At 39.9% G+C, this 15,767-nt stretch overlaps 1 protein-coding gene across 2 annotated transcripts; it reads right to left on the bottom strand.

Annotated features, from left to right (window-relative positions):
• Positions 1-83: 83 nt before the first annotated feature.
• On the bottom strand, positions 84-14,561 carry LOC113109627 (amyloid-beta A4 precursor protein-binding family A member 1-like). Of its 2 annotated transcripts, XM_026273307.1 has the most exons (13): positions 14,414-14,561; positions 10,709-12,284; positions 7,333-7,431; positions 7,171-7,210; positions 6,585-6,730; positions 6,120-6,152; positions 5,820-5,912; positions 4,540-4,743; positions 4,269-4,448; positions 2,520-2,732; positions 2,270-2,389; positions 2,055-2,195; positions 84-481 (listed from the first exon to the last, which is right to left on the bottom strand). In XM_026273307.1, exons 2-13 carry the CDS (start codon positions 11,528-11,530, stop codon positions 410-412), a joined length of 2,163 nt encoding a protein of 720 aa, XP_026129092.1. In that variant the 5' UTR covers positions 11,531-12,284; positions 14,414-14,561; the 3' UTR covers positions 84-409. The 2 variants fall into 2 exon arrangements, with proteins under 2 accessions (XP_026129092.1, XP_026129093.1); XM_026273308.1 differs by lacking the exon at positions 6,120-6,152 and having other exon boundaries at positions 14,414-14,560.
• Between the last annotated feature and the right edge of the window lie 1,206 nt (positions 14,562-15,767).

Below are 15,767 nucleotides of genomic sequence, written 5' to 3'. Positions count from 1 at the left end.
CCCAAACCATATGTAGAGCAGAATTTAACAGATTGAAAATGATGAAAATGCACATCTTTAATGAAAATGAAGCAACGTCAATATTTGGTTGATTGATTCCTTTACTTTAGAGAACATTCCAGCTCATACATCAGATGTGTGTCGCTAACAGCAGTATTACTGTGCTCGGTGCCGCTGATCTCTGATCGTTTCGGTCCAGTCGTGAGTCGATCTGCATCCATTTCTCTTTGGTTCTAATGCCAGGCCTTCAGAGAGATTAAGGCAGCTCACATGGTGCTGGAATGGTTTGGTTTATGCACTAATGGAATAATAAATAAATACATCCATCCAGTTAAATAAATCTGTAAACGCTTATATTAATCTTTCAATAAATATGAACTCTGCATCGGCTCGTGTGGAGGTGATGGTGTCAGATGTAGACGGGTTGTTCCTGGGCCGTGAGCAGGCGATACATGGCTGCAGGCATGGTCTTCATGTGGATCTGACAAAAACAACATGTTACAGTATTCACCTTCACTGGATATCCATTCATGTGTTGTATCATTAGGATTATTACTAAAGCCATTAGCTTAGCAGCATGCTAACTCAAAGCTTTAAACAGCCGTGTTATTATAGTAAACTAAGGGTGCATTTACACAACACCATTTTTATTTAAAAAAAATGGAAAACTGTTTATGCGTTTTGGCCATTTATTTAAACAGCAATGGTGTATTGGGGCCTTGAAAACGGCAACTATTTTAAACGGGTTTCAAAGTGCTCGTTTTTGAAAACAATACTGATGTCATCTCTTGTGTGAAGTAAAAAAAACTAATTTGTGAAAACGTATTACTTTTTCAGTTAAGGTATGCGCGCAGATGTGTGTTGTTTTTCACAGATCTGTATGAAAGAGATTTTGACAACACTGTCGTTTGTACATTAAACAATGGAAAAACATTTTTACTACATTGTTTTTATGTTAATGCTTAAAACCCATATATATAGTTACTTGAAATAAAATGCATTTAAACAAATTAAATAAAATCAAAAAAACTTATTTTATTTTATCTAGTTGCCAGAGCAACATTTCTCATTTTAAAATGAATAAAAGCTATAGATATTTGTTAACTACTAAAAATGACAAATTCCATAAAATTACTAAAACTTTAGATTTAAATGGATATATTAATATAAATTATTCAAAATGCATAAAAACTAAAATAATATTTCAAAAAAGTGCACCAATTATCTCAAAGCAAAAATATATTCTTAAATGATATAAAGCATTTTGTCTGTGGTAAAATCGCTATAACGCAGAGCCTCAGGTGCTGCACTGCGGTTATAAAATGGCAGCAATAGCAATATGATGAAAGCCAACCAATATTGCATATATTTTGAAATGTACTGTATTAATAAGAATAAAGCCTCTGCCATACAGTTCATCAGCAATTGATAGTTGCCAAGAACATTGTAAACAAACAATATGCACTTTTATAAGGAGAACGAGTCACAGATATGTTCATCGAGGATCATCCAATTAGAATTTAGAGTTGAAACGATCCAAAATCAGATTTAATAAAATCATGATCTCATACTTGAAAATGTTCAATTGTAAAATCTCATAAAACTAAAAATTATTTAATTTATAAAGCTGATTTAAAAACCGCTTTTTCTAAAAAGCAGCAGGAAGCACGTATAAAATGTATGCTGTTGTGTGTCAGCTGCGTCACATGGATACGTTGTTTTTGTTCAGTTCAAAGCGTAAATAGTGTAGATAACGTATCCGTGTGGTGCAGAATTTTTTATTTTTTCGCCTTGCTATGTTTCTGTGCCTTGACTGTAGTAGTTACCTTGCTGTCTATGGAGGGTCAGAAAGCTCTCTGATTTCATCAAAAATATCTTAACTTGTGTTCTGAAGATGAACAAAGGTCTTACAGGTTTGAAACGACACGAGGATGAGTAATTAATGACAGAATTATCATTTTAGGTTGAACTATCCCTTAAATAATTGTTTTCATCTGATTTATTTAACTGAAGCAGTTTCTGCTGTAATGGCGTGTCTGAAGGCGATGGTTTACCTCTCCCACAGCGTTGGACAGGATGTGAACGATCTTCTCGTGAGCTGTGGCCACCACGCTCTGACCACTGATCTCGATGATGCGATGGCCGACGCGGACCCCTCCTCTCTCTGCGATCCCCCCTCGCATCAGACTGCAGATCTGAACACAACAACAACTGTGTCAAACATCTGTAAAACATCACACACCTCTCATGTTTCACCGTGAACACCCACAATGCCATTCTGCACACTGAAACCCAGCTGATAGCGCAGGTCTGGTCTGCGAATGAGCACCATGGTCACAGGAGGACACCTGACGATGTTCATCTTGATCCTGGATTGAGCCTTCAGCCCCTGAACACACAACGGCATTGACATCAATCATGACAAAAACCCATCCAAGATAGCCGAAGATACTCCGTTTTCATGCTGAAATGGCTACAATGCTTGCAGACGTAATAAAAGATGAGAAATAAAGTCCCACTTTAATGATGCTCTGGCAGGTGGAGAGCGGCAGGCCCACCACACTGGTGCCGTTGACCGTCATGATCTGATCGCCGATGTTGAGGCGTCCAGACTTGGCGGCGGGGGCGCCGTGCATCAGGCTGGCGATGATGACGGTGGGGAGGATGGAGCCCCAGCCGGACTCCACGATTACCACCCCCAGAATCTGCCCTTTCTGCTTCTCGATGTACACCTGACACAAACACAGCCCAAATACTGCTCACCCAACAGACCTTTAGTGAAAGTCCTATGGCGGCTGAAGAATGTATAAAAGATGATTTTTGAGTATTTGCTTTATATTCGCACTTATTTTAGCTGCTGTAGCATGAAAAGTTCCCCATTATGGGACAAATAAAGGTTTATATTATCTTATCTTATGATAAAGCCATCTGTGTCCCAATGACTCTTTATATAATTACAGGTAAAAGTGTAAATAATTAACTTAGTCCTATACTTAATAGTTTTAATGCTGTTAGTGTGTATGGCAAAATTCATTTTAATGTAATCCTTTTATTTTAAAATTTTGTTTTTCTTTGGAATATCTGCCAATCTGAAGCAATGTTCCCACTGAAAAGAGTCTAATTCTACCTACGTTTTTTTTTTGTCAAAAAAAAAAATATATATATATATACATTTTTTTTTTTCTTTATGCATATTATGGGAAATTGTAGAATTTGTTTTCATATTTGTTGAGCCATACACTTCTTTCACCTTAAAAAATAATGGTTTGATATCATGTTTGAAACAGATTTTTTTCAATCAATGTTTTTCTCTTATTATGCTTAAATTGGGCTTTACATTTTCCAATTTCCTTCATTTCTTATTTCAATTCTGATTCACGATAAAAAAATATGGGAAAGCTTTTGACTGTGAGTAATATGTAGGGCCAGATTTACTACCAGCCTGCATCAGAGCAAACCGTCTTCTGGTGTTAAAATAGTGCTGTCTGAATTCACTAAAGATACGCAGTGCTGAATTAATGCTGAAAAGTCGTGGACAGTTATTTTTGTGCCTGACCTTTTTCAATATGTATTTTTCCCCTTTCAGACACACACTTCATGGGAGGAGGGTATTTAAACGAATCATGCTGCAAAATTTACTAAGATTTAAAGCTTGTCAAATTACTGGTATTTACGGCATTATTTAAAACTCAAAATAAAAGCATATCTTAAAGCAGGCTGCTCTTGGTCATTATGGAGATGATCTGGAAGTGTCTGTGTTCTTTCATGTGAGGATTGTTAGTTAAATCACCTGCATTATTTTCACCTCCCATCGGCGCTTTTATGAAATTGCTCTCTAAAGCTAATGTGCCCTGTTTAGTAAATCTGGCCAGTTTAGAACCAATTGAAAGTTGGTCATTGCATGACATTTGCAAATGGAAATCTAATTCATTAATTTGTTTAATTATATGTATGATTTAATAAGAGACACACCAAACCTGACTGATATAACCAGACTTCCTCCAGTTATCTTAATTTAGGTACATACATTTCAAACTTTAAATTTCAAAGCATATGATCTTCAAACAGGGTTTAAACATTTTAGTTCAGTTTGGCTTAGCAGCAAATAAATACTTTAACTGTGGCTTCTTTTTCTGGACTGTACACACATATTTCAAACTGACATAATAGTATTTTTGGGAATAAAGATTTAGTCATTTTAAAACCCCCAAAAAATGGAAATAAGGGACTGATTTACTCAGCTACTTTATGGCCACTGGTGAACGTACATCTCTGCAGTTTTCTGACTTGGAGAAGTGGATGAGGTCGTCGTTGTACATGTCCTGAGTGTTGAGCAGGTCGCTGTACTCTCTCTGGCTCAGGTCCTCTGGATCGATGCCGTTGGCTCTCAGAAACTCCTGATACGCAACGCTGAAGGCCTGACCGATGGACTGAGCAATCAGCTGAGCCTGGCAGAGACAAACAACGAACCACATACAGGAAGCATCGAGAATTAGCACTTGTGCATGAAGTGCATGGTGTAAGAGTTTGTACGCGTACATCTTCTGACTCGAACACGTGGCAGATCATCCTGTACTGGCGGCAGTCGTCCCGCGCTGGGTTTGTGTGCTGCGTCTCTGCGGTGTCCAAGTTCTCCTGTGCGCTCTGAGAGCGAATCATCTTCCTGCGAGCCATCAGCACAACCATGTTCCCGATGTCAGCGATGTACGAGATGGTCCTCAGCGGATGGTCCATCATGGTGTCCTGCCAAAATAAAGATGTCAGGTTGTTGGGTTTTAAATGCTAATAATTTAATCAAATTTATTGAGTTATTCTTGTATTAATATGTATGTTTTAACAAATAAATCAAGTTTAAACACACGGTAAGTTCTTAGAAATGTGCTCTCAGTATTCATCTTGGCTTCTTATGGTTTTGAAAAATGTCAATCATTAAAAAAAAAAAAAAATTATTAAAATTTTTAAATGTAACAAGTATTTTTTTTTTTTTTTAAATATCATGAATATTATCCTTTGCACCACATGACATTTCACAACCTGAACAAACCTTGCCTTGTATATATATATATATATATATATATATATAAAGTGAAGTGTTTGGATTTATAAATAAGAATAAAAGATTACTAATCTACTAAGATTACTTACAAACTAGACATTTTTTCCTTCAATATGATATCGGGACATTCGTATCACCTTGACATTTTTTACATTATTCTCCAATGAAAATGTCAAAATATTGTTAATTTGCAAAGTTCATCTGCAAAAACAGATAACTCTGTATTTCATTGTCTATTCCAATTAATCTCAATCAAACTGCAGTTGGCTTATTTTGAATAGGCTAAAAAATAACTAAATACAGTTAACTAGCCCAATATGAAAATGTGATATGACATTTTAGTTATCTGTTTTTGCAATATATATAAATATACTTTGTATATATGCATACATACTGTATAATAATCAAAAAACATGTTTGTGTATGTTAAGCTACAATATAAAATGCTTAGATTTTAAATAGTATTTCCAACAATTATTGGGATTTCATTCTTTCTATCAAATTTTCTTCATTGTGATATCAGGACATTTGTAGCACCCCAACATTTTTGACTTCATTCTCCAAATAAATGTTGGTTCAGAACTCTTGAAATGAAACCCGCGGTGTAAGAAACCTGCAGTAGTGTTGTAGTGAGCCAGAATAGACTGCATCTACAGTCACGAGTCTGTCCAGCACAACACATCTGAAGCTGCTCTCTCGTCTGTTTTACACAGCAAACTCAGAGAGGGACAATCATGAAAGTGATTGAGAGAGGGTTGTGCACCTGTGTGTAAGCGCTGAGCACTTTGATCCTCTGCGTGGATATAAAGAGGTCCACTTCTGTGCCGGCCGACCCACTCTCAGTGCCCTGCTGATACTGTAGAGCAAGACAAACAGCTATTACTCTGAAAACAGCACATCACCTCCAGTACTAGCATATACACCGCTCTCTAGTCTCCCATAGAACAGATGCTGCTACTTGTAATCGTCAAAATGCCTGTCACAAGAAAAAAAAGAACAGCAAAAATACATAATACCGTTAAGTTACTCAAGACCTGCATGAATACAGGAACAAATAGCGTACCTTATTTCTGATTTTGGCCTGTGCCTGGGCTGTCTGCTCGACAAAGGACAAATAAAAACAGAGAACGGTCAAATAAAGCCTACAAATATAAAAGCGCATGGTGGGCGATTGGTTTGGAGGTGAAGGATACGCCTAGATGAAATCAAACAGGATCATCTGGCTGAAGGGGGACCGGGTGGGTGGGATGTCAGTATTGTGATAGGCTGAAGGTTTCTGGGAAACACGATCAAAATTTGGGCTGTGATCAGAATGACATCAGCAGCCCCGGAGACTAAACCTGACAGTCAGAATCAATCAACGAACTGTCCCTCAAGATGTGTCTGTTAGGACGCTAGATATCCAGAGATGTTATATAAGCTCAGATGAATCATGATGTCTGTGAGTGTGTGAGGTGTGTACATGTTCGAGCACGCTGTCAGGGACATCAGAGGAAGCTCTATAGATCTATACGGATGTGTTTCTCACCCGGACGCGGCTCATGGCCTCCTGGGCCTGCTGCATGCGGCCGCTCTTCGTGGGCGTCCTCTCTGACAGCAGCTGGGTGGAGCCCAGGAAGTTAGCGGCAAAAATGATGCCGTCAATCAAGTCCTCGGGGTCACATGGGCCAGGAACTGAGGAAACAGTCACACCATAAATATAGCAGAACACTAAACCTGGTATTGTGCATTATTCTTAGGTTTCAAATCAGTGAAGCCCTCTGAATGTTGTGTTCTCGTGTTACTAATTCTCTTTCTTACATGACTCAAAATCTCATTTCTGGTATCAGTATAATATTTTCAAATATATTGTGTGTTTTATGTGTTTTATGTATCCTGAATAATCCTAAAGATTGTAATCTGTCTTTAGAATTTATGTATTTAAAGTTTTACCTATATATATAATATTTATAAATAATACACCTGGGCATCTTTTGACAAGCATTGTGAGAATGAGAGATTTACATGAAACTAAAATTTTAATACATATGTAAAGATGATGCAATGTTACATGATTAGAAAGGATAATTAATCTTTTGATCAGTATAATAAGAGCCTGCTTTCTTTAAACTTACCATCAACATATGGAGGGAAAGAGGCCAAATTTTTCTTAGTCTGCAAAAAAAATAATAATGCAGTATTACTACAATTCACAGTAAAACTGTAAAAAAAAAAAAAAAATAGGGATAAAGATTACATCATAAATATGTCAACTGCAGACAAATATGATAATTCACCTCGTCACTTGGGACGCTGGGACTGACGTCTACATCCTGGTCCTGAAGAACACCCGAGGATTCTGCTCCCAAAGGAAGTTCAGCATCTTGAATCTGAGTCTGTAAAAATGAAGGCAATCCACTGCTAATAAACAATATCAAATGCTGCAATCCACCACACTTGTTCTTCAAAATCTCAGTGTAAATGCATTATTTGAATCACTTAATAAGTTGACGTTTTATCTAAATAATAGTAGAAATTATACATGGCAAGTATCAAATGATATCTAAAATCATATATTCCATGGTTTCATGTCCTACTGTACACCTTATGTTGATGACTAATTAAATTCAATGACTTTTCCTGTCATTCATTATTAGTGTATAAAGATATGAATGATTAAAAATTATAGCAATTCCACAAATTTCTACTAGCTGAAATATTTTTACTAGTGCTGTCAAAAGATTAATCGATAGTAATTGTTCCAAAATAATACATAACATAATATGTGTGTGCCAAAACCAAGGCAAAGCTGCCCATCACCTGCGTGCACGGTGACACCAGAGAAGTTCTAGCGCAGCACGTCACCATCACAGCATCACCCGGCGCCTGGCCAGTAAACGTCGGACTTGTCAAGGATCTGCCCATCCCAGTCCTTCTTGGGAAGGACTGGCCAGGTTTCGCCCGCCTGCTCGCCACCACCACCCAGCCTGTCAGCCCCATCGGGAACTGCCCAAAACAGAGGACAACAAAGAAGCCCCGACTGCACCCCATGTTGCTGGCCTTGGATAGCCCCAAGGATGGGGAGTCACCCCCCCAGAGCTCTAACCTTTACTTTGATCTGTACCAGCAGGTGACTGGGACCGGGGCCTTCGCCAAGGAGCAACATGAGGATGACCGCTTAAAAGCACTGCTGGGCCCAAGTGAGGATTGCGGAAGGGAATGAGCTCCAGCCAGCGCCCCACCCGACTTACTGTGTTGCACAGCGTAGGGGTGGGGGGGGGACTCTGCTCTTTGGCCGACAACTCCGCGGCCTGCTTGCATCACCAGAGAGGCCTGGGAGCAACAACCGGCAGTACACCAAACCACGTTAGAGCAAGTTTGAGAGATGCGAGAGAGGATCGCCTGAGTCATGCCCATCATCCAGGAACACCTCGCCAAGGCCCAACAGGCCCAGCAGCGACATTACAACCGGGTGGCCCAACAATGGGAGTTTCAGCGATGAGACCACGTTATGGTCCTGGTCCCCAAGGACGCCTGCAAATTCCTGGCCACCTGTCATCTACCGCGTGCGGCAGCCAAGAAGAAGAAAAGAGGACCAGTTGTATCATGTGAAGCGCTGGGTTGGGACCAGGCCCCAGCCCTCTGCCTTCGCTCAACTCTCGGCCACGCAAAAGTCAGAGCTGCAACACCTGGTCAGTCAGTTTTCTGATGTGTCCTCCTCCCAGCCTGGGTGGACCCACATTCTTGAGTACGACTTCTGCCCACCACCTGGAGTTATCGTCCGGCAGCGGCCTTATCGTGTCCCGAAGACTCAGTGACACGCCATCGAGGAAGAGGTACAGGAGATGCTGAGGTTAGGGGTCATCGAACCATCACACAGCCCATGGTCCAGCCCCATCGTCATGGTTCCAAAGCCCGACAGCACCTTCCGTTTCTGTAACGACTTCCGCTGCCTAAATGCTACCTAAACGGAGGCATCTGACACCAGGTTGGGAGCTGTCCTGTCCCAGGTCCATCATGGCGAGGAACACCCGGTGATATACATCAGCCGAAAGCTGACCCCAGCAGAGCGACGGTATGCGACCGTCGAAAGGGAGGCGTTGGCTGTCAAGTGGGCAGTCCTGGAGCTCTGATACTACCTCCTCAGCCGCCACTTCACCCTAATCACCAACCACGCTCCTCTGCAGTGGATCGCCCGAGCGAAGGACATGAACGCCAAGGTTACTCTGTGGTTCCTCTCACTCCAGGACTTCAACTTCACCATGCAACAACAGCAGGGATGGCCGACACGAACGCCGATGGTCTCACCAGGATAAGGTCAGCTTTCGCATGTATGTCAGGGTCCACTCCCCACCCTCCCCCAATCTCCTTACCCCTCCACAGGAACAGGACAATGCTTGGGGGGGGGGGGGGGTGACACGTGTCCTGAGCTCTCATCAGTGTCGCCCTGGAAACCGAGTAGTCACACCTGCACCTGCTCGTCATGGGCTGAGTGGCCACACCTGCGTCCCATCAAACACCGGCTTTATAAACCAGGCAAAGGAACATAGAGGTGAAAGATGTCTCCACAATACTCAGCTTACCACTTCCTCTATTGTTCCCACAGAGAGCAGTGTGTGACCGCCAGCCCCATCACGAAGGAAGAGCACGGACCCACACAGCACACCGAACCACAAGAAGGGAGAGAGAGAGAGAAGAAGCACCGAGCAGCAAAACGCCTCACGTTAGCCCTTTTTTCCCCATACCTCACCAATAAAATCCACCCTTCGGGGAAATTACCTGCATCCTCATGTCGTGTGCTTCTTCACCCCGTCACTATATACAGTACAGACCAAAAGTTTGGACACTTCTCATTCAATGAGTTTTTATTTTCATGACTATGAAAATTTTAGAGTCACACTGAAGGCATCAAGGGCTATTTGACCAAGAAGGAGAGTGATGGGGTGCTGCGCCAGATGACCTGGCCTCCACAGTCACCGGACCTGAACCCAATCCAGATGGTTTAGGGGTGAGCTGGACCGCAGACAGAAGGCAAAAGGTTCAACAAGTGCTAAGCATCTCTCGGGGAACTCCTTCAAGACTGTTGGAAGACCATTTCAGGTGACTACCTCTTGAAGCTCATCAAGAGAATGACAAGAGTGTGCAAAGCAGTAATCAAAGCAAAAGGTGGCTACTTTGAAGAACCTACAATATGACATTTTTCAGTTGTTTCAAACTTTTTTGTTATGTATATAATTCCACATGTGTTAATGCATGTGTATGCATGTAAATATTTCCAAAATATATACTGTGTGTGTATGTATATATGCATAATAAATATACACAACACACACACATATATTATGTAAACTAATTCCATTTTAGATGCAATTAATCGTTGGACAGCACTACCATTTTTACATAAAGATACACTAAGCATAACTTAGTTATATATAATTTATATTATAATGTGTTTTTAAAAAAGGCTGCAGGAAACCTGTTGAAAATGTTTTTCTTTAGACTATTTGCCTAAAAACTCATTTACTTCATGTCTTTGCTTATAGAATAAAAAAAAATACAAAACCTTTGGTGTCATTCTGCAAAAAAAGTCAAATTGTGGCCTATTTAAAATAAATGTTCATATGGAACCTCACTGTAAGGAATTAGAGTAATTATGCGGGACAGCTCACTCACCTCATACTGTGGAGAAGACTGTGATAGCTGACACGGTGACTGTGGATGTGAGTCAACCTGAGGCTGTGGCTGAGGATGGTTCTCCTCAACAGGGCTCACGTCCTGTCTCATCACCCACACGGGCTCTGTGATCTCATCAGGCCTGTAGGGCGAACGCACCGTCTTGGTCTTCACCTCCTCGATAGCTTCCTTAATATCCCTGATGGCCAACGAGACAGAGTCTCCTGTAGCTCTGCAAGACTCTGTTATCTGATCCTGGCCTGGAGTGGATGACATGTCACGTCTTTCCACGACTTCTTCCTGATAATCATGTGAAAGCGGAGCGGTTTCAGAAGTCTCCTCTTGGGGGGGAGCTTCTTGAGGAAGGCTAGTCGAGCTTGATGTCTTCCTGAGCTGGGCTCTGACTCTCCCTGAGCTTTCGGCTTCATCTCCTGACTGTTCATCGTAGTGGTGCAGCCTGGAGCCCACTGAACTACGCTGATAGAGGTCTTCCTGAGAGTCGCACTCATCCGTGCTCACGCTCTGGTTCCTCTCAAACGTTTGAGGTCCCTCAAGGGCTGGATTAGGATCTGTTAGGTATGAATCTGTCTGAGAATCTGGGCTTAGTTGTGGGTAAGAATCAGAGCAGGCTTCAGGACTAGAGTCTGAGAGATCCTCTTGATGGTCTTTGACATGGGACATGGGATTCTCGAACTCTTTATCCTTGTTTGTTTGAGGGTAACCAGTGTTAAAAAGAGCAGGGTATGAGTTTGGATCTGAATTGTAGCTTTGAAGAGTCTCATGGAAGATTTGTGGAGACTGGAAAAAAGGTTTGTTCATCATCTGGTGAGGAGATGTGGCGAATGGAGGAACGTCTACTCTTAGCGGACTGGTTCGTTTACTTTCAGGACGACTTTTTGAAGCAATCTTAGCACAGTCCTGCTCAGGAGTTTCTCTGAAATAATCTTTTTCTTGGTTCTCTTTCACCAGTTCCTCTTCGCCAGAATTAGATTCTACACTTTGAACCTTCTCCTCCAACTGTTTCAGTGAACACTGTGGATCACGATCAATGTGTGTATCAGATGAATGGGCCAGATCTGGACTGTTTCCATCCAGTCCATCAGTGATTGGTTCATCCTGAGGAGGAGGAGTCAGAAGTTCTTGAGAGGAATCTTCTGGAGATAATGGCTCTGAAGCTTGTTCTGTTGGAGGAGTTTTGATCACCTGTTCTTCTTCTTTGTGCTGTTGTCTATATCTGTGCTGATGGAGTCTCGCTCCCCTTCCATGATGTCTTGATGCCCCCGGTTTGGGCTGTTGGCCAGCTTTATCTTCTTTATCTCCGCTCTCAGGCCGCCTGCGTTGTGCTTCACCGGGAGCATGCCGTCTACGGTGACGGGGGGACCTCGGCTAGATCCAGACATGTGCTGGTTGGCTTCTGCATCCGGATTGTGAAGCTGGCATGGCCTCCATCTGGGTCGACCTCCTTCAAGAGGCGTCCCATTGGGATGCTTGCTGCGATGAGGGGGAGGACCTCTGAGAACTGCCTCCTCTGGCTCCTCCCTATGGCTCATGGCTCCGCCCACTCACTGCTCATCGCCTGAATGACAGACAGAAATCATGAAGGTAGTATATCTAACAATATATATAAGGGAACCAAATAAACTGTAAAATGTCCAAAAAAACATATATTCAAAGCAAAATAGTTTCAAACACCTTCAAGATTTCTCAGATTATTACAACTTATTCACTATAGTTTAGAAAATGGTAATAAAATATGACAAGAACTCAGTTAAACCGTGTCAGAAAAAATTCATCTTGATAATGTCAGATAACTTTGTTAATGAATTAGGTTGAATGGCTGTCAGCTGTCCAATTTAAGTACACAATTAGATAATACCAATTTAGGTCAACCAATTACCAAGCAATGTTTAATTTTGTTCAGTCTTTGGTGTAAAAAGGTCAAATTAGCAGTTAAGAAAAACAAATTAAGCAAAACATAGTCAGATCAAAGTGTCTGAATCCTTCTTATCCCATATTTCACTGGTAGTCCACTATATGAAGAATTTTTGGGGTATAAGATGTCAGTTTATTTTGCTATCCTCACTTACATAAGTGAACTATAGTGTCCTGCACCCACTAATAAAAACAAATCTGGCATCTGAATAATTTTTGGATTGACTGTATTAATATGATAATCTAACATAAATGCAACTAAAAATGCAGTTAGTGTCTAAACAAGCTATGTGACTTGTATATGTGTCTGTGTAGTGACAGAGTAACATATATTTGTGTTTCTGCGCAGAGACGTGGTTTATGGCAGTGGTGTGGTCACAGATGGCCTCACTGTGGGCAGACGTCATGCTACAGTTTATACTCCACCAGTCCTGGAGTTCAGTAGATTCATCCGTCAAACCTCCCATAAAGCCCAAAGCCAGGGGATTTAACTCCCCATTTACACAGAGATCTTCACTTTCACCATGCAACCTTCCTGTATTGTTTACATGTGCGAGCTTGCATATTACAGTCACTCTACAGTTTAGTTTCTGACGGCAAGAAGTGGAATGACAATATACATTAATTCTTCATTTAAATCAGTTTAATAATGTCAATGTAAATAATAGTACAAACGATTATATAATCAAATTAAAATACAGCAGGTACAGCAAAGCACAGTAGGTTTAATGAAATGCAAAACCTGCTTCAATTGTAAAATACTGTTGTGCTAAAAAAATAAAAATTAAAAAAAATAAACCCTGACAGCTGGTTATAGCTGTGGCTAGAAAGTCACTGATATGGAGCAACTTTTGGCACCTGTATATTTTACAGTTCATATCTGCTATCAATAAGCCATAGATAGATAGATAGATAGATAGATAGATAGATAGATAGATAGATAGATAGATAGATAGATAGATAGATAGATAGATAGATAAGAATTAAGGTGGTAAAACAAAAGGCCACATTTTGAATTAACAAAACTGACTATTTAAAGAACCATAGCTAATAAATAAACATTAAAATAGAGATTAAATTAAAAATTAAATTAAATTTATGCATTTAGCAGACGCTTTTATCCAAAGGCGTTTATTTAAATTATTTTTACCTATAATTTGAGATGATTAACAATTTATATTTAAAACCAAACACCATAAACTAACGTAAATATAAAATATAATCAAATGTGATTCATCAGGTGAGGATTTGATTTTTCCTAATAGCAGTGAATATTTTATAAGGCTCGGTCAAATCTAATATTATTGTTTCACTGCATATATGTTCAATATTATTGTACCATTTTTACATCAGCATTAGACACATTTAGCCTCTTACTCCTCCTAATATCAGAGAAATCCTCTAAATAAGCGAAACCCAACAGCCTCATCGCAAATTGTTTTCATTGCATCCGAGCAGATGTCAGGATCGTGGATGTGTTTATTCACTGCTGCAGTCACGTGCAGGTGGACACCGCTAACCATCTGGACATCCCGAACATTAAAAACCTGTGATATTCTCAATTAGCCACACAATAAAACACCAAAATGTGATTAACCGGTTCAATCTGGAAACTTTCCCCCGGTAATAAAAGTTAAAAGCCTGTTATTTGATAAAGTAACAGGCCTGCGCGGATGCAAACACACGTCCGTCTCCAGTGCATCCATCAGCAGGTGCAGCTCCTGTCAAACAGCACACACAACAGCTGCTTACACCTTCATCCCTTACACTCACCTGTTAGGAACACAAGCGATGAAGAAGAGCTCTTCGGCTTGCCTTCATCTTCGTCGGTCGCTCTTATCAACACACAGGGATTAAGCGGCGGATCTCAGACCCCTCCTTCGGCACACAGTGACATCAGAGCGGATTACACGGCAGTAAACACCCTCCCTGCCCCCAAACCATCCCGCTACAAACCGCACCATCTGTCTTTTTGCTTTTGAGTCAGTGACACTTCCTTTGCACATATTAATATGTTCAGAGGTTATCTACTCTATAAGAACCTCGGACTCAAAAATTAATCTTCTGGGTAAGGGATGATGAGGGCACTGTTGCTCACACTGAGTGACAAACTCAATTTAATCGCGTCAGACTAGTACGTTTGTTTGGTCGCTTCGTTTTTATTTCAGTCGCGTCGCGATGGGTAGCCCCGCCCACAATTAATTCTTATTGGTCCAATATGTAAATATAATCGCTGTCAAACGATTAATCACGACTAATCGCATCTAAAATAAAAGCTTTTGTTTACATAAAGTGTGTGTACTGTGTATATTTATTATGTTTATATAAAGACACACACATACAGTCAGTGTATATTTAGCAAATATTAACATGTATATACTTATATTTATATAAATTATATCATATATAAATATATTTAATATATAAACAATCCATAATTTTCTTGCAGTATGTTATACATACTAAATATAGTACACACAAATATATTATGTAAACAAAAACTTCTATCTATTTTAGATGTGATTAATCGCGATTGATCATTTGACAGCACTAGTAAATATGTGAATGTGTAAAACACACGATTATTTATAAATTGAGTAAAAATTGTCTTTTAATATAAAGTATCTAAATATCAATATAAATTAATTTTCTTCTTAATTATGTTTTAGTCAAAATGTTGTGTTATCATGTTGCATAATTATTTAAATAATCCTCAGAATACTAACAAGGCATTTTATAGACAAAATTTTATATATAAAATTATATTTACAAATTATATATTATATATTATATATACCCATGTATCCTGTTCTGGGAAAGCCTATAAATAATACCTAAATGTCAGAAAGCAGCAGTACTAAGCCCGTTTGGGAACCTGCACATCCTTAAATCAATTTTTTTTTTTTTTAATAGAGTTTAAGGATTCTTCACTTATCCTTTTAGTACTGTAGCTGGAATGCAAATTTTTTATTTTCTTTATGGTATGAAGTATGCAGCAGGTGGCACTATTAAACAAAACTGGATAAAAAAAGGTTACCACTTTTACACATACAGGCCACTCAAACAGCTTCATAGGGTTTTTCTATCTCTATATAATTATAATATCTTAAAAATAGCTTAATCTTTG

This window comes from Carassius auratus, chromosome 10 (assembly GCF_003368295.1).
Source record: "Carassius auratus strain Wakin chromosome 10, ASM336829v1, whole genome shotgun sequence".
In the NCBI taxonomy this organism is placed as follows: domain Eukaryota; kingdom Metazoa; phylum Chordata; class Actinopteri; order Cypriniformes; family Cyprinidae; genus Carassius; species Carassius auratus.
This window is presented reverse-complemented; position numbering and strand designations above follow the sequence as displayed.